This window comes from Dipodomys ordii, unplaced genomic scaffold, assembly GCF_000151885.1.
Source record: "Dipodomys ordii isolate 6190 unplaced genomic scaffold, Dord_2.0 Scaffold2, whole genome shotgun sequence".
Classification (NCBI taxonomy): domain Eukaryota; kingdom Metazoa; phylum Chordata; class Mammalia; order Rodentia; family Heteromyidae; genus Dipodomys; species Dipodomys ordii.
In genome coordinates this window covers 6,529,928-6,546,630 of record NW_012267218.1, presented here as the reverse complement: position 1 = coordinate 6,546,630, position 16,703 = coordinate 6,529,928, and the positions used below count along the sequence as shown (strand labels likewise).

The 16,703-nt window shown below is 39.6% G+C and overlaps 1 protein-coding gene across 1 annotated transcript in view; it reads left to right on the top strand.

Moving 5' to 3' along the window:
• Window positions 1–12,994, top strand: part of Vrk1 (vaccinia related kinase 1) — a 56,568-nt gene extending 43,574 nt beyond the window's left edge. Inside the window, exons 12-13 of the mRNA XM_013017597.1 lie at window positions 7,572–7,656; window positions 12,783–12,994. Of these exons, the coding sequence (XP_012873051.1) occupies window positions 7,572–7,656; window positions 12,783–12,814 (117 nt within the window). The 3' untranslated portion in view covers window positions 12,815–12,994. The remainder of the gene's footprint in view (window positions 1–7,571; window positions 7,657–12,782) is intronic.
• Window positions 12,995–16,703: the final 3,709 nt, after the last annotated feature.

Genomic DNA, 16,703 nt, shown 5'->3' with positions numbered 1-16,703 from the left:
ATGCAGATTTTTATAAGACTAGATGTCATCCTGATGTGGGGAAGTTCCATCTGTTGAACTCAATGACAGTTCACAAATAATAAGAATAAGGATTTGGAGAAAAAAAGGAAGAGTTTATGAATCTTGCCAGGCAAAATGAAGACCATCGCTTTTAAAAACATGAACTACTATCTGAAAAGCTGCAGTCGTGGCTCCCAGGAGCCTGGGCTTCCAGACTTCGGGAGGATGGTGATCTCCTGTCCCCTCTCTTTCCCTGATGTGGAGGTGTCAGGCTCCAGGGTTGCCTTCCTTGCTGTCCTAAATGTTCCTTTACTCTCAGGGTCTGAGAGAATAGAGAGAGCGGGATGACCTTGCCTGGAGCAGTGAAGACATTCTTGAGTTCCTTCACATAGAGGAATGGGGGGGTGGGGGGGTCAGGAGGGAGATAGAACAAGGGGAAAGGAAAGTTTTTTTTTTTTACCGTCCGTGTAACTGAAAGCAGGCTGGTTGGTAAAGCGAAACTGCACTTGGGAGCCTGTCAGTATCCTGTGACAGGGCCTGCGTATGAGGGCCCTCTAGGAGCTTTCCGACCTCCCACCACCTGTACTGCACTACTCATAGAAATAAAGCACAAGCTGGAGAGAAAGCTCAGGAGGTACATGCTAGCAGACCCCAGTTGATTCCCAACTATGGACAATAAAAGGCCGTGTAGAGGAGGTGTGGGGGAGTGGGCAGGCCCTAGGAGGTTTTAAAATTTCCTAGCTAAGGCCATCATGCAGACATAGTTGGCCAACAGAGCCAATCAAAATATGAGCATCTGAATTCTAACTTGTAAGTAGAAAACAGTCTTTTCAAAGAGGCATAGAAGATATTAGGCATTTTAGACTTGAATGGTAGCATTTAGCAACCTAAGACCAATTTTTGTGTGTGGGCAGTGGTGCACACATATCCTATTTGGATCTTTGTAAGTACCTTGCCTGTAGGAGGAGGAAATATGGTATGGTATAAATGCCTTGAATGATACTTAGAGAAATTGATTTGGTAAAGTAATGAAAGGCCATGTTTATAAGGTACTCACAATTAGATGAGTCCAGCTTTCTGTGATATCACAGTTCTGACTTAGAGAAGGTTAAATATTTCTTTTTCTTTTTTTGGGTCCGGTTGTGGGGCCTGAACTCTGGGCCTGGGCGCTGTCCCTCAGCTCTTCAGCTCAAAGCTAGCGCTCTACCACTTGAGCCACAGCACCACTTCCGGCTTTTTTCTTTTTTCTTATGTGGTGCTGAGGAATCGAACCCAGGGCCTCGAGCATGCAAGGCAACTGCTCTACCACTGAGCCACCTTCCCAGCCCCAGGTTAAATATTTCTGTACCTTTATTTTTAATAGGACACGAATATAAAGACTTTGTATGGAAATAATAATGTAATCTACCTTGCTTTTAAGATTGCTTGGTGGGCTAAAAGGGAAGTACAAGGTGCTTGAAGCAGTGGCAGACGTATAGCATGTGAGTAGTAAGTAAATGGCAACTACAGCATTATTACTGGTGCTATTATTTCAGCCATGACTTAGGTTTTCTCATTTTCCTGGGGTTTGATACAAGAAAATAAGATATACAATGTTTTTATTTGAATCTCTTACTACTTTCTTTAGAAGTAAGATAGTATATCCTTAAAATCCAGCCAGGCAGATGTGAATACTGCCTGGCTTGTGTTCTGCTTGGTGAACATATATGTTGTAGAGTGTTTTTAGTAGTAAAGGATTGTGAATAATTGGAAGCTAATTTCCTAATGGATGTCAGGATAGCGACTCCTGTGGAATAAAAGCTCCAGATGTAGCATCATGAATTTGTACTTTTACCTCAGAAACTGCCCATTGATAAAGTATAACAGGTAACATAAAGCAGAAGGCCCCTGACCACTAAATTTGTGGCTGCTCTTTTTTGCCTTTGTGCTAACTAATAAAGTGTTTTGTGGATGTAGATATTCTGAATGAAAATCTGTCCCTCTGTTGGCAGTAATTCCAACATAGACTGCTATGTTTTATAAGAAACTTGCTCATGTGTGGCTTGAGTCCAAACCTGCAAGACTAGAAGGGTTTGTTTTCATTGACCTGTTTATCCGCCTTAGTTTCCAGTGTTACAGCTTTCAAAAAGTCTATATTTCTCATTTTTCTTTGAAAGTTCTTTAGAAGACTTTTGTTCTGGTGGTAAGATACCGGCATTTTACACTTTAGGTGGTTGTTGTTGTTATTATTTGGTCTGTTGTGGGGCTTGAACTCTGGGCTTGGGCGCTGTCCCTGCATTCTTCAGCTCAAAGCAAGCGCTCTACTGCTTGAGCCACAGTGCCATTTCCAGTTTTCTAGTGGTTTATTGGCGATAAGATCTCACGGACTTTTCTGCCTGGGCTGGCTTTGAACCATGATCCTCAGATCTCAGTCTCCTGAGTAGCTAGGATTACAGGCGTGAGCCACTAGTGCCCAGCTAACTTTAGGTTATTATTAAACATGTATGTAGTACTTGGAATTTTGTGAGGACTTTAAGATGACTTTGTGCATGCTTTGAGGCATTCATACGTGATACAAGGTGGAAATGTTCCAGGGTCATGCAGCTCAATACACATTCAAATAATGATTTTTCTCAGAGAAATTAAAGATACTTTAAAAAAATCTAGTGATTTTAGGGATAAATTTAATGGCAATTAAGGCATAGCTAGCTACCCGTTTGCATCTCCCCACCAATTGTCCTTAAAACATGTTAGCTTTGCTAAAAGTTTTTGACACTAATGGTGCAAGAGCTAAAGCCCTCTGAGGAAAGCATGAATGAGAGATGTCATACTTATTCTGACATCGTAGAGAATACTCTGACATACTAGTCTTCTAGATATTTAATGCATTGGATCTCTGGAAGTCTTTCAGCTTGGTAAATGACTGCTGGTTCACTTGTGTGATGTGAATGATAGAATCACAAAAGGCTATGGATGAAAAGAAATTGGATGTGTTGTTTCAGAGGTGCAATAGTTATTAGTCTCTGAAAGGTTGATGAGATGAAGTTCCCATGGGAGTAGTCTTCCTGTAGATGTGTGGCCAGGGCCTACCTTGTTTCTCAGGTCATCTGCCCATTAGCCGTTTTCTTAGGAAGAGGATGAGTGACAGGAAGGCTCCTGTGTAGCTCTTCCTCTGATTCCGTAGCAGGCCAAACTGGAGGACACAGATGCGTTCTTAAACAAGTGTGTCCACACATTCTGCTACTTTTATGAAAACAGTGCTTTTATTCTGATAGTCACTCAACCAGGGCTCTTCTGTTTGTATATTGTGACATGACAAGTGCCTTCATAATTCTTGGCATATTGTATGGATTAATGTTAATTTTTGGTACACATAGATGAGATTCTTAGAGTGAATTAGTAATTCTTCAAGATATTGTAATACTGGAACAAATTAATCTAGTAAAGAATTGGCATTCCAGACTTGGTATTTAAACATTTTGCTAAACTTTCCCCCCAGAATTGTTAATACTTAACAGAATTACTTTAGTAATACTTTCTCTTCATCTTCCTATCTCCAGAGTAGGTAACTTAAAAATATTGACAAGTGAAAGATCTAAATTAAATTAAAACAAATAACAAAATAAAGTATTGACTAAAGCCATGTATATATTGTATTTACCTAAGAGTTCTTAAGGGCACTGAAAGAATTTCTTTCAACAGCTTTTACAAAAGGACAAACAGGTGTAGAAATCGAGCATATATGTTTAATTTTTATAGAAGCTTCACTGTGTGTGTCATGGTTGGGAATGAAGCCTGGCTCAGTGCTGGGCACATCGTACATGCTTAGTAACGCATGTGGCAGTCTTCCTATGCCTGTTTGGGCAGAGGTCAGAGCTGCCCCACGGTGGAAGGACGTTCTTTCCAGCATCCCTTATTCTCATTGCAGTCTTCATCACTGAGCTCATTTGAAAGAATGCAAGTGCTTTAGTGCATTGTAGCAGAACATATCACTCATCTCCTTGCCCATTTCCATCCTTTTCTTCTTCCTCTCACTGTTCCTACATTTTCTTAAATATATCTGTAATTATTTAGTACCCATTCAAATACTACACAGTTTTTGAGTCACTTGAAGGTAAGATACCAAAACTGCTCTGCACTATTATAACTGTAGTGGGATAATTGCTCTGTGGGTGCAGATCCACAGATAATTTCATGTTATTCAGTTATGTTCCTCAGAGGTTAGAAAAAGGACAACCGCTGTCCTTGCCCTGAAGAACATGCACAGTAAGGAGGGAATGAAACTAGTCTCCAGGAAGTCCACACCTCTGCGTGTACTATACACACCTGTGCACTACACCACTTAGAGAGCACATCAGAATAGAAATACAACTGGGAAATGATGGTCCTACTAAAGGGGAGGCAGCACAAGTGTGTGGGGAAGGAAGGCTGTGGAGAACAAGGAGCTTTGCCTTCATAGCTAACTGAGAAATGCTGAGCTCATTCTCACTGGCCTTCTGCGTTCCCGCCAACATTTTTAAATATTGTATTTTCCCTTCAAAGAAGATGTGTTGGACTTTTCTTTTGTCCCATGTGATTCATGTAACCAATGCATTTAGTTAGAGTACAATTACTTTGAAAATAATATACATTTGTATGGTGATGTCTAATCAGGTAACTAAGGTTCACTGATGGGGCAGTCAGGCATTTCTACTCAAGGTTCTTTGGCACATACGTGACACCATACATTTGAAAGTTAGGTTGGATATTCTCTGAATGCCTTTTGTAATAAGGGGGAGGGAACCGTTCCTACGAGTGCTCAGTTTGGAGACCATGCATCGGCCTGGTGTTTCTTAAAGGTAATATTTGGAGGCTGGACTTGGGAAACTGAAAATCAGTCTTCGGTTTTACCTCTGAATATTTTTACTCTTTTTCTGCATTGAAACGGCTTTACTGGTCTCCAGTCAGTGTTGACAATATAAGTAAATTATCAGTCCATATTCATCTAGCTGATATGTCTTCCTGTTCCTAAATTGGGAGTGAGAAGCTGCTAATTAAATTTTAATCTAGCAGATCTGCACACTTGAAAAGTACAAAGTGTAAAATATATACTAATGCCCTTTGAAATAAACCTAATTTTGGAAGGTAATTTAGTTGTTCTCAGGTGAAAGGAGAGCCAATTCTAAGTGTATTTTATGTTGTTTTTTTGTCATGCAATATTTTGCTTTTGTTTATAAGTGCAGATAAAGGCTCCTGTGCGCACTAGGAGAGAATGTGACAAAATCAGAGATTGGCATAGTTACTTTGTGAAGCCATTTTCAGTTAAAAGGGAAGGACACATGAACTATCTGAAACCTAAGGACGCTGCTAATTAAAAGGAAGCATTTGGAGATGCTGGATGGAAGCTTGTAAACACTGTTTGGAATTTTCCTCATTACCTTACAAAATGAATGCCATACTTAGATTCTATTAAACTTCAAGGGTTTTGCTTTGTTTTTTAATTGGCGATCTTTAGAAATATTGGCCCTTTCTATCCAAACTACATATGTTGTCAGAAAAGTTGGGCCCGAGCTACCTGGTTGTAGTGTGGATTAATGTAATCGCTGCTTTTCTCTAATACATGCTGTTTAAAGCACAGGTGTTTCTTTGTTGGCTGAATACTGTCTGATTTTCATTACCGTGTAATTTACCTGCATGAAGATTAAGAAAGCTCCTTCTTATTAAATAAGCTTGAAAACAAGATGAATGCACTAGGTTCCTTGGTACAAAATATTGGATAGCTCCTTTTATAATGAGCATTTAAAAACTTGCCCTCCAAAACCTAGAAAATGCATTCTCTCCTGTATGGAAAGCGATACAGGACTGAAATATTCCTCCTTAATTTTGGTCTGAACGAACAAAAGTGTCTGTGTTTATTCCTGCCTAATGCATCACAAATCTGCTGACATGCTAACCTTGGAGTCTTGGCTGGCGTTAATCAGGCCTGCGCACCGGCAGGAAAGATGTACCTAATGCACTCCATCAGTGCAGTTTGCATATGGAAGTTCTCACAGGGGAGCTGCCCTGTGCCAGCTGAGGGTTACCTGCCCACTGCAGTTATTGTATGTAATTATCGAACCAATCTGTTCAGCCCAGCAGGGTTTAGATGGTAATCATGAAGCAACACTTTGGAAAAGAAAGATGGAAGGCACTTTCCCCTCTCCTATCAGTTATGTGAAGTTGTAGTGACTCTTATAGCTATGATTGAGAAACAATACCTTCATACACAAATCCGTTAAATGAATCCCTTTTAAAGTTACTTAGGGTTATTAAGTTTTGAATATGTAAAACCTTTTCTTTCAGAGCATGGTGGGTTTCTCTGAGTCCTGATCTTTCCACAGTCACCTTAGGCATTTAGGATTGTGATGTATAGATAATAATAGTTCTGACCATTTGAGGGCTTTAAGATAATGGCGCTTGCACAGACTGTACAGCCTTCTTGTACAGTTCTCTAAGGAACAGGGCCCATGTCCGCCATCAGGGACCATAGCAGTTGTCAGCAGGTTCATCTTCCTTTAGAGTTATCACAGACTGGTCAGAGCAAGCAACATTCTCATACATTGGACACATTCTCTAATGTGTCCATTGTTAGGAAATACAAATGGGACATCCTTGCTGCATTGTGATCCTGTGAAATTTGAGACAGATTGTTTCCTAAATTATCTCTACTTACTTTAGCAAAATGAGATAAGTTATAAATTAAACTTTGGATTTTTGCACATTGAAATTTGAAACAGCATGGGATAAAGTTATTACAAATACAGAAATTTTACGTTTGTTATGAGTGTCCTTCTGTGCTTAGACAAACATTACATAATTTGACTTTGGACTGGATTCGGTAGTGTATGTTATAGCGACAGGATTTAATAAAAAACAGATTCATGCACCTTTGGGAAGAAGGAAAAGTGACAGGATATCATCACTGTCTCCCAAAATACCTAGCTGGGAAGATAAATAGGAAGAGGAGTGGCCGAAGAGAATGGTGGGAAATCCACATGCTTTTTAAGGTTTTAGGAGCGTGTTATACTTTGATGGTTATTCATTTACTGTAAAGTTTGTAGCCCTCTTACTTAAACATTTAGTAAAATGTAATGTAGAAGAGAAACATTGGTTAGAAATGTGTCCTTGCTTATTATTGAGGAGGACTTTACCAGCACTGTTAGGTTGTGTATGTGAGGCAGAGCATGTGTTATTTCTCAAGTAGTTCTCCTGTCCCCTCTCCTTTCCCCCACCCCCTCCCCAATTGTGGATAGTTGCTCTGATCAGCAATGTGATCAGCAACAGCTGATGTAGCTTTTAGTGATGAAGTTAGACTTGATCATCAGTAAAACACTCAAAATTCAGACTGACTACATATGTAGCTAGAAGTTCTCTTCTGTTTTGTTCCACTCCCATTTCTTCCTCACAAACCATGATATTGAAGTTGGGGATATTCTTCCTATGTTTTGTCACAGCCCTATTTAGACATATTCATATGTATACCAGTGTATGTTATTTGTGTATTTATTTCTTTGACTATCAGACCATATCTCCTCTCTCTCTCTCTCTTTGTCTTTTAAATTTTTATCCATAAGAAGCGAAAGAAAGATGAAAGCACAGCTTCCAGTGTTGAAGATATGGAATGCTCAAGCACACAGACAGAGGAGGCCATCCAGACCCGTAAGTTGAGCACTTTTGCCTAACTTCTTCCGCATGTTGGTACAGATTTGCATTTTCTCCCACTAGATGAGGAGGTAACCATTGGGTTCATTGTACTTTGAGTTTACTATAAATATCACAAATAGAGCTTATATCTGCATAGTATGTGCTGGGATATCTTCTGTAAATACTCTGTGGTTTCCTCTTCACAGCAGTCATGAAGTTGGGGATGGGGAGCTGCCCTCACTGTGCAGATGTGGAACCTGAGACCCTAACTACTTAAATGTCAGTGCCATTGTGACAGGGAGAGAGGTAGAGAATTCTTAGGCAGTAGCTCTGCACTCCCTCACATTTGTCCACCTAACTTGAAGGATGTAGTGAAGTTAGTCAGTATCTGTGAGCTTCCGCTTGCCTGAGTTGCCTGATCTTTCCCCGTGAAGTCTATCTAACAGCTCTTCTCTTCACAAGTCAGGAGGCAAGGGGGTAAAGCTTGGACTCGACACTTCTCAAAACTCTTGAAGTGAAGTTGTTTCTTAGGTGGCTTATCAGCAGGTGCAGAAGGTACTTCCTATGGAGTAGTAGTTGTAGAAATGAATGTAGCAAAGACCATACATGTTAGCAAGTGGCACAATTAGTCAGTGTGTACCAGTCCAATGAGATGTTTTCCTTCACTCCTTCACTCCATGGAGAGATGTAGTTCTGCCCACATCATCTTTTTTTTTAATATAATTTTTTATTATTATTAAGGTGTTGTACAGAGGGAGTTACCAAGTCAGGTACATTTCTATTTTTGGACAATGTCACCCCTTCCTTTGCTTTCCCTTTTTTAAGACCTCTCCTCCATACCTCCATGTCTTTTGTTGGTCCTGATGCAGTTTTTGATTTTCAGTGAGAAGACTTAAGTTTTGGTAGAAATTTTAGTATAGCGTGAATGCCTTTGTGAGCCAGGCCAATCCTGCATGCCCTTCCTTTTTGACAGTGGCCTGATGTGTGTGTGAGGAAAGCGAAGTACTGGAATCTCAAAGGTAGTGATCTTTGTCCTGAGCTGATGAACATTTTCTACATTATCTATTATGGATAGGACATCATTATGTTTATGTTCATTTGCTCAGAATCCTTAGGATGCCCGCAGAGGCCTTTCCTCTGGAGGTCCAAAGTTTTGAAGTCGTCCCCCTCTTTTTTTCTGCTGCTGTCAATCCATTTGCTACTGTTTTGGTTTTTTATTTCCTCCTCCCCTGTCTTGTTCATTTTGTTACTAGGAAGTGAGGACTCCCGAGGAGCAATACATGGAAGCATGTCTCAGCCAGAGGCTAGCAGCAGCAGCTATGACAGTGAGTGGGGACAAATTAAGGAGCTCACTCCTGTAATCCTAGTCACTTTAGGAGACTGAGATTTGGAAGATCATGGTTCAAAGCCAGCTGGTCAGAACAATCTGAGACTCCCATCTCCAATTAACCAGCCGTGTCAGACTGCAGGGTATGGTTCAAGTAATAGAGTACCACCAGCCTGTGCAAGAAGGCTGAGTAAGAGCTCATGGCCCTGAGTGCAGTCACTGGTACCAGCACCAAAAAGGGGGAAAAAATGCAGGAGCATCTATTAGAGTGATACTCTTGCTTTAAAAGAAGTCCCTTGAATTTTACGAGTAGCAGTTTCAGTTTAGGAAAGGCCCTGAATTGTTAGGCTGATGTTGGGCCCTAGCTCTTAAAGACAGGTCTCAAGCTTTGAACCAGGAAGTCTTATGCTCTCTTCAGTGACTGCAGGTCACGTGCTACCTGAACTTTGCTTAATGAGCACCAGAGCTTCAGATCGATGAGTGAGCTTAAATCTAGTTTTAACTATGGGAAATGTTTCTAGTGCCTAAAATTTTAACATGAATTCTTCTTGCTAATAGTTCCTCATGTCAGAATAGGATTTTTGTTATTTTATTAATGAGGAAAGAGACTAGAGATAACTGAAGGAGAACAATTCAGATTTTTGATATTGTATTTTTAAGATAAGTAAATCAATTTCTCATTATTCATATAGAATCTGAGTTTCTTTGTTTAGATTAAAAAAATATTTCCCTAGCCAGGCCCTGGTGGCTCACACCTGTAATCCTAGCTTCTTAGGAGGCTGAGATCCTCAGATCGTGGTTCAAAGCCAGCCTGGGCAGGAAAGTTCCCTGTGATACTCGTCTTCAGTTAACCACCAGAAAACTGGAAGTGACGCTGTGGTTCAAGGTGGTAGAGCACTAGCCTTGAGCAAAAGAGCTTAGGGACAGCACCCAGGCCCCGAGTTCAAGCCCCATGACAGAAAAAACCCAAAAAATTCCATTGTAGTTCTTTTGGTCCCCCTAAAGTACAAGCCAGTTAAGGTATCTGACATCAAAACATTCATAAAAGGGAAATATTTCCCCAAATGGTAAAATGTTATTGTTTCTAGCAAAAAAAAAAGGGAAAAAAGGATTTGCATGAAAAAGTATATAATTATATATATTTTAAAATACAAATCCATATATATTTTATAGATTCAGCAGCTTAAAGTAATTTGAAGGAGCAGGCTTGGTACTACATTTAGAGTTTTTAATTTTTATGACATATGTAATGCAATTTAGTGCATTTTGTGGTTGAGAGCTCTAAGATTTCATGTCATAAATGTATTTCAAGAATGGTTACCTCTAACAACAGCTTTAGAAATGTCAGTTTCTTCATTAACAATTTTATTTTCAAACACAGTTTATGGTTTACAATATGGTGAGAGATTTTTCTCACTGTGTGATCTTTCAGAATGCTGTGCCTAGCAAGATGGAGCAACTTTCCTTTAATATCTATTTAGACCATTGTAAAAACGTGTATAATTTTCTTGATACACCTAAACTCATTTTGAATAGCTGGGGGTCTATTGTGTGGGAACATATTCTGAAAGCTTTCCCCATGTGTATTGTGTAGGTTTTCTCAGAGAAAGAGAGGGGTGATGGGGGGGTGTTCGGGAAGAACAGAGGCCTCTAATCCTTTTATTTTTATGCAAGGCATAATTTTTACCAATTGAGAAAATTTGGTTATTTGCTGCAAGTAATTTTTCTCCCTCAGAAAATGATTAGTCTTAAAAAAAATCACGCATATTCTGGCACTTGAAACCATCCCAATATTTCAGAATTGTACTAAAAATTAGTTAGTGTAGTCATGATATTTATGGCTGGTATACTCTGGTTCCTGAAATGGAGACTTCTTGTTGGAGTTCATTTTGAAGTCCTGTGGGTTTGGACATCTTCTGCATTCTGTGTGACACACACATTAGGGCACTGCACCAGGAAATCTCCCACCCCCACTTCTCGCATTTTAAACATCAGAGAGGAATGTCACAGCCTTGTGTAGCTTATTTTTCAACCATCAAATCTTCTGCACTAGTTTTATGATTGGACTCATCAGCAGTAGTAGTATTTTATGAACATGGCTATTTGAATCTAAAGAGACAAGACAGTAGTTTTTCTTGAAGCAACTGGCATTGATATTGGGGGAATGTTGGATTGATGCAGGTAGTGCAGTTTTTAGGGTACTTATTCCTGGGTATGTCCTAGGTCCACGTGATTTCAGCACTTGGAATTACAGTGGGAAACATTCAGTCTAGATTTGGGAATAAACAGCAGTATTTAAGAGCAAAATGCCAAGTGAGGGGATTATGGTGCTGTTTGAATTAGTGCTCTTTGTTGTGTGTGGATGGCCTTGGTATTTGAAAGGCTGATACAGTAAGAAGATCTCTTTTTGACCTTGGTTTGTGATATCCCATGACACCAATCTAAAACACCATTTAAAAATTTTTCTGTGCAGAATTAACTTCAAAATTCTCCAGATAAAATGCTAAAAATCCACTATGCTTATTTTTAATAGCTTATCACAGAAATTAAAGAGAAACCTCAGATTGTTACGTCATCCATAGCATATGTTTTGAATGGCAGGAATTTAAAATTTGAACTGTTTCACAATTAAATTGAAACTATAACTTGAAAATAAAAAGAAATGTTCATTTTTAAACTGATCATCCAATTAAGTAACAATTTAAACCCATTATCAGAAAGCAACTAAAAAGTATTTAGTATTATACATATGTCAGTTGTGTGACATGGTATGTGACTTTCACAGGAAAAATGCTGGCTCTTTGTTGTTCTTGTGTTTGTCACTTAACAGCCGGCCAGGATGCCCATTGCTGTGGTGCCCAGCTGCTTCCTGGAGAGAGAACCCAGCTCACAGCCACAGCTCAAGGGAGCAAAATGGCCACACTGGTGGGCCTGCACTAGGCAGTGTGGTCAGGCGGAGATGCATAGGTGGGGGAGGGGGGGTTGAGTAGCCTCTTTGGTGAGGAAGAAACATCTCCCCCCCCCCCCACACACACACTGAGAATCCCTTAATAATTCCAACCCTGGAAAAGTTGGATAGGAGCTATTTATAGTAGCCTTAGACCAGGACCAGCTGTGATTTTCTAGTGAAAGAGACTTCCTTTTTAACATACCTCGGTGCTCTGATGCCTAGGACCCATTGCAACAATGAGATGTACAAGTCGTTATGTTGAAAAATGAACTTTACAACTTTAGCGGGGGCGGGGTGGTGGGCAGGGTGAGGGGAGATGGGAAGGGATAGGAAGGGGAAACAAAGGAGGAGGCAACAATGCTTGATAAGAAATGTACTCATTATCTTGCCCATATAATCCCTCTGTATGGTATTTTCACAATAAAAAAAATTCTAGAAAAAAAGAAATAGGCTTTTAAAAAGCAGCTCATTTTAGAATAAAAGTACTTGCTTTTCATACCAAGTGTGACCTCAGTATCTCCCAAAGAATAAATGCTTGTAGCCACAGTTGATATTTGGCGCTAGTGATTGAAATTTTTGTAGTAATGAAATTGAAGGAAGTAGTTCAGTAGCAGTGTATATTGGTGTTTCAGTATTTTACCAGTGGAAGAGCTAGCAGTTAAGGTTAGGAGTAGAGTTTGTAAGTTTATACTTTTGTGTATTAGAATAATGGACACAGTTTGCTAACAGTTTTAGGATTGTAACATGCTCCCATCAGTCAATTAGTGTCTTAAAATATTAATAACTGTCTAACAGTGTTTGTATTGCTGTTCTCTTGCTTTTATCAATTAATGATTGGTTATTTAAATTTCTTTGATTTTTAAGGTTCAAGAACCAGAAAGAGAGTCCAGAAGTAACTCAAATGCTGGAAATCGACTTTTCTGCTTGTTTGACTTTTTCTCTTTTTCTATTTTGTTTTATTTCATGTGAGTTCTTGTGGGGTGGGAGTAATAATTAAATACCTGTTTTTTTGAAAACAAATTCTTTTATTAAAATGGATATTTTGTACAATTTATTGAGGACTAATTTATGAAATTGCAAAGTCTTAGATTGCTATTCTTTACCTTATCCCAATGTGTACATGGCTGAGATTTGAAGTATGTATGTACAAGACTTTCCTAATCATTGTGCGTTTCTCAGAGTGGGTAGAAATGTTTGACAAGTCTTCACTGTTAAGGATATGCAACACTTTAAGGTCTCCTTGGCTCAATACAAATACATAATTTGTTGTGGCAATGAAGTTTGGTTTGTATTGATTTTGTTCTTCACCACAGCATTTGTTGAGTATTCACTGATGAGACAGAAGCTTCAAAAAAGGGCCAGAATACACATCTGTGTGGAGAAAAGTTAGAGGACACGGGATCAAGAAAGTGTACCAGTTCTACAACAAGATGGGTGAGAAATTGTCAAGTGCAGTCACAGACTGTGCCAAGCCTGGCTTCTGTTAAGGAAGTTGTGTCCATGAGCTAGATTTGTACAGCTCTTGTTCACCGATTATTTGCTTATAAGTTTTGTTGTTGTAGCAAATGGTATTTGTATAGGAAAACAAACACTGTTGAGTTTTAGTGATTAGAAAATTTTAATATAGTATTTCCTTTACCTGGGAACAGAATCTCAGACTTTTAACATTTATGGGCAAGATATATTTCTCAAAGTTTACTTTGTTAAAAAAAATTGTCATTGAGGGCTGGGAAGGTGGCTCAGTGGTAGAGTGCTTGCCTTGCATGCATGAGGCCCTGGTTTCGATTCCTCAGCACCACATAAGCAGGAAAAGCCAGAAGTGGCACTGTGGCTCAAGTGGTAGAGTGCTACCCTTGAGCAGAAGAATTGAGGGACAGTGCCAAGGCCCAGAGTTCAGGTCCTACAATCACCATCACCAACAACAAACAAGTTGGCATTGGACACCTTTTCACTTGGAGTGGTATTTAGATGTTTAGGAATTTTAAGATCCCCAACAGAGTTGGGGATGTAGCTTAGAGGTAGAGTGCTTTCCTAGTATGTGAGGCCTTGAGTTCAGTCCTTAACACTATAAAAAAATAATTATGTGGGGCTGGGAAGTGGTAGAGTGGTAGCCTTGTATGCATAAGGCCCTGGGTTCGATTCCTCAGCACCACATAGCAGAAAAAAGCCGGAAGTGGCACTGTGGCTCAAGCAGTAGAGTGCTAGCCTTGAGCTGAAGAGCTGAGGGACAGTGCCCAGGCCCAGAGTTTAGGTCCCACGACCTGAGGGGAAAAATTGTGTGTATGTGTGTGTGTGTGTGTGTGTGTGTGTGTGTGTGTGTGTGTGTGTGTGTGTAAGAAAGAGAGTGAGAGAAAGAGAGAGTGTGTGTATGTGTGTATGTGTGTGGTGCTTAGGGCAAACCTGAAGTAGGTATTTCAGTGTTGTTGTTGTTGTTTTTTAAATTTTTGTTGTCCTTAAGTAGTTGTAGAAAGGAGCTGCCATTCAACAAAGCAATTTATGAATGCAGTGTGCCTTGATCAGTGGTACCCCTTTCAACATTCTCACCCGACCCTCCCAAAGTATTTCAGTTTTATAAGACAAATTGATTGGAGAACATATCGAGTAAATAATCATGTAAGTGGGCCATGGACATAGACATGTCCAAGGTTTGAGAAATGGTGAAAATAGCACCAGTAATGAATTTTTGGCTCTCTGGTGGGAATATTTAGTTGTCATGTGAAGTATTTTAGCACTGTAATGGACATACAGTAAAAACGCAACTCAGATCTGCAGACTCAGATCTGCAGGCCTCCTGAAGACCTACGAGCTCTGCATTTACAGAACAGAAAATTAGGTTTGGGCCAGAGACCCCTGCTTCTTGAAAATATGGATTTTCATACTCATCAGTGTTGTGTCCTAAGTTTATTTTTCACACCTAAATCAACTCTGGAGTTCTGTTTTAAATACATTGGTGCTTAAAATAGGATACAATGTGTGTGGCGTGTTTTGTATATATGCCTTAGCTTTTTTTAGTTTTCAAAACACAAAATATAGCAAAACCTGTTGGTTAAATATTAAGGAAACAAATATTTCCTCACATATTGTTTTAAACAAGTGCTGACATTTTCTCAAATGTTACTATATTGGCAAGGCTACAGAAATTAATGAAAAACTACTAGCCAGAAGTAGCCCATTTGATTTACCAGCTCTGCCCCTCATTCTGTGTGCTTTCTTCCTGTGGCAACAGCCTTTATTTTTAAGACATGGTTAAGCAGCCTCCTTGTCATTCGAGATGTTTTGCCCTTTTAGTTTCATATTTCTTAGTTTTATCTTGCCTTATTTTTTATTTTCTTCCCAGTCTTGAGTGGAGTGGATTTGCTGTCTTCATTTCCCCTTGAGTCCAGCTTCCTGGCTCTGTGGTGTCTTAGGTGCCATTAGTCCTGTCCTTTGTTGCCATTCTGTTGAGGATTTTGTGGGGGCTTTATTGTCTGTTGAGGGTCAGCACCCATAGTGCCCTCTTGTCCTTCCCTCAAGAACATTCCAGTGTGTTCTCCATTTTCTGCAAAGCAGCTGATAAATCTTTGGTCCCCACTAAGCCCCAAAGTAAAATAGCTTCTCAGTGTTTTTTTAACGGTGGCTTGTTGAGATAAAACCCTGAGTTTTACTATTTTAAAACTGACTTTCAATTACTAAATTAAAGGTGCACATAAAGATCCAAATTACATAGCAAGAAATTAGTGGGGAAAATAGAAGTAATTTCTGTCTGCCTATGTATAACTGAGCATTTTGATGTTTAGTCTTTAGAGTTCCATTGTTATTGTAGTAGACCCTTGGTGTCCACAGGCATACAGTTCCAGTCCCTGGAACTGCTCAACGTATTGTTGGAGCTCTGTGAATTTCCAGTTAACACTTCTGCCCTTGACAGCAAATCTCAGATTTTCACTTTATCTCTGTAATTAATCGCATTCACTTCTACCTTGCTTTGAAGGCACTGTTTGCTCCTTGGCAGGCAGATTTCCACAAAATTAAAGGTAGGGAATTCAGCAGAACACAAAATGATTTTAACACAACTGATGACTTTGCAGGACCTCACAGAATCTCTCATCAACCAAGCTATGTAATGTGTCTTGGGAGTTAAAATTTTTGTTCTAAAAATTCATTTAAGCTGGGTGCCAGTGGCTCAGGCCTGGAATCTTAACTACTCAGGAAGGAAGCTGAGATCTGAGCATGGCAATTTGAACCCAACCTGGCCAGGAAAGACTGTGAGACTGCTCTCCAATTAACCAGCCAAAAAAACTGTAAATGGAGTTGTGGCTCCAGTGGTAGAGCTAGTGCTTGAGCAGAAAAAGGTGAGGGACAGTGTTTAGGCCCTGAGTTTAAGCCCCAGGACCAGTGACGAGTGCACATGCACACCCACGCGCGCGCGAGCACACACACACACACACACACACACACACACACTATTTCATCTCCCTGATATCTCCCTCCTGCCCCCCCCCCCACTCCCCCAAGCTTGGTCCAAGCTAAGAATAAATCAACAAAGTAGGCTTTACCGTATTCTGATTAACAAATTTGATAATGTATGGTCATTATGGAAAATTTAGAATGCATAAGTCATACAAGCCACAGGCAGCCACTGCTAACCTTTTCATATTTTCTTCTTCTTTTCCCTATAGATTTAGTCTTTTTATTATTTAGTAAAACTTTATATTCTGCATTTTAAAGCTAACAGTATTTCTCATATTATTACAAATAATGTTGAATATAATTTTGTTTTCATGGTTTTGTTCTTATGGATTTAGGGTA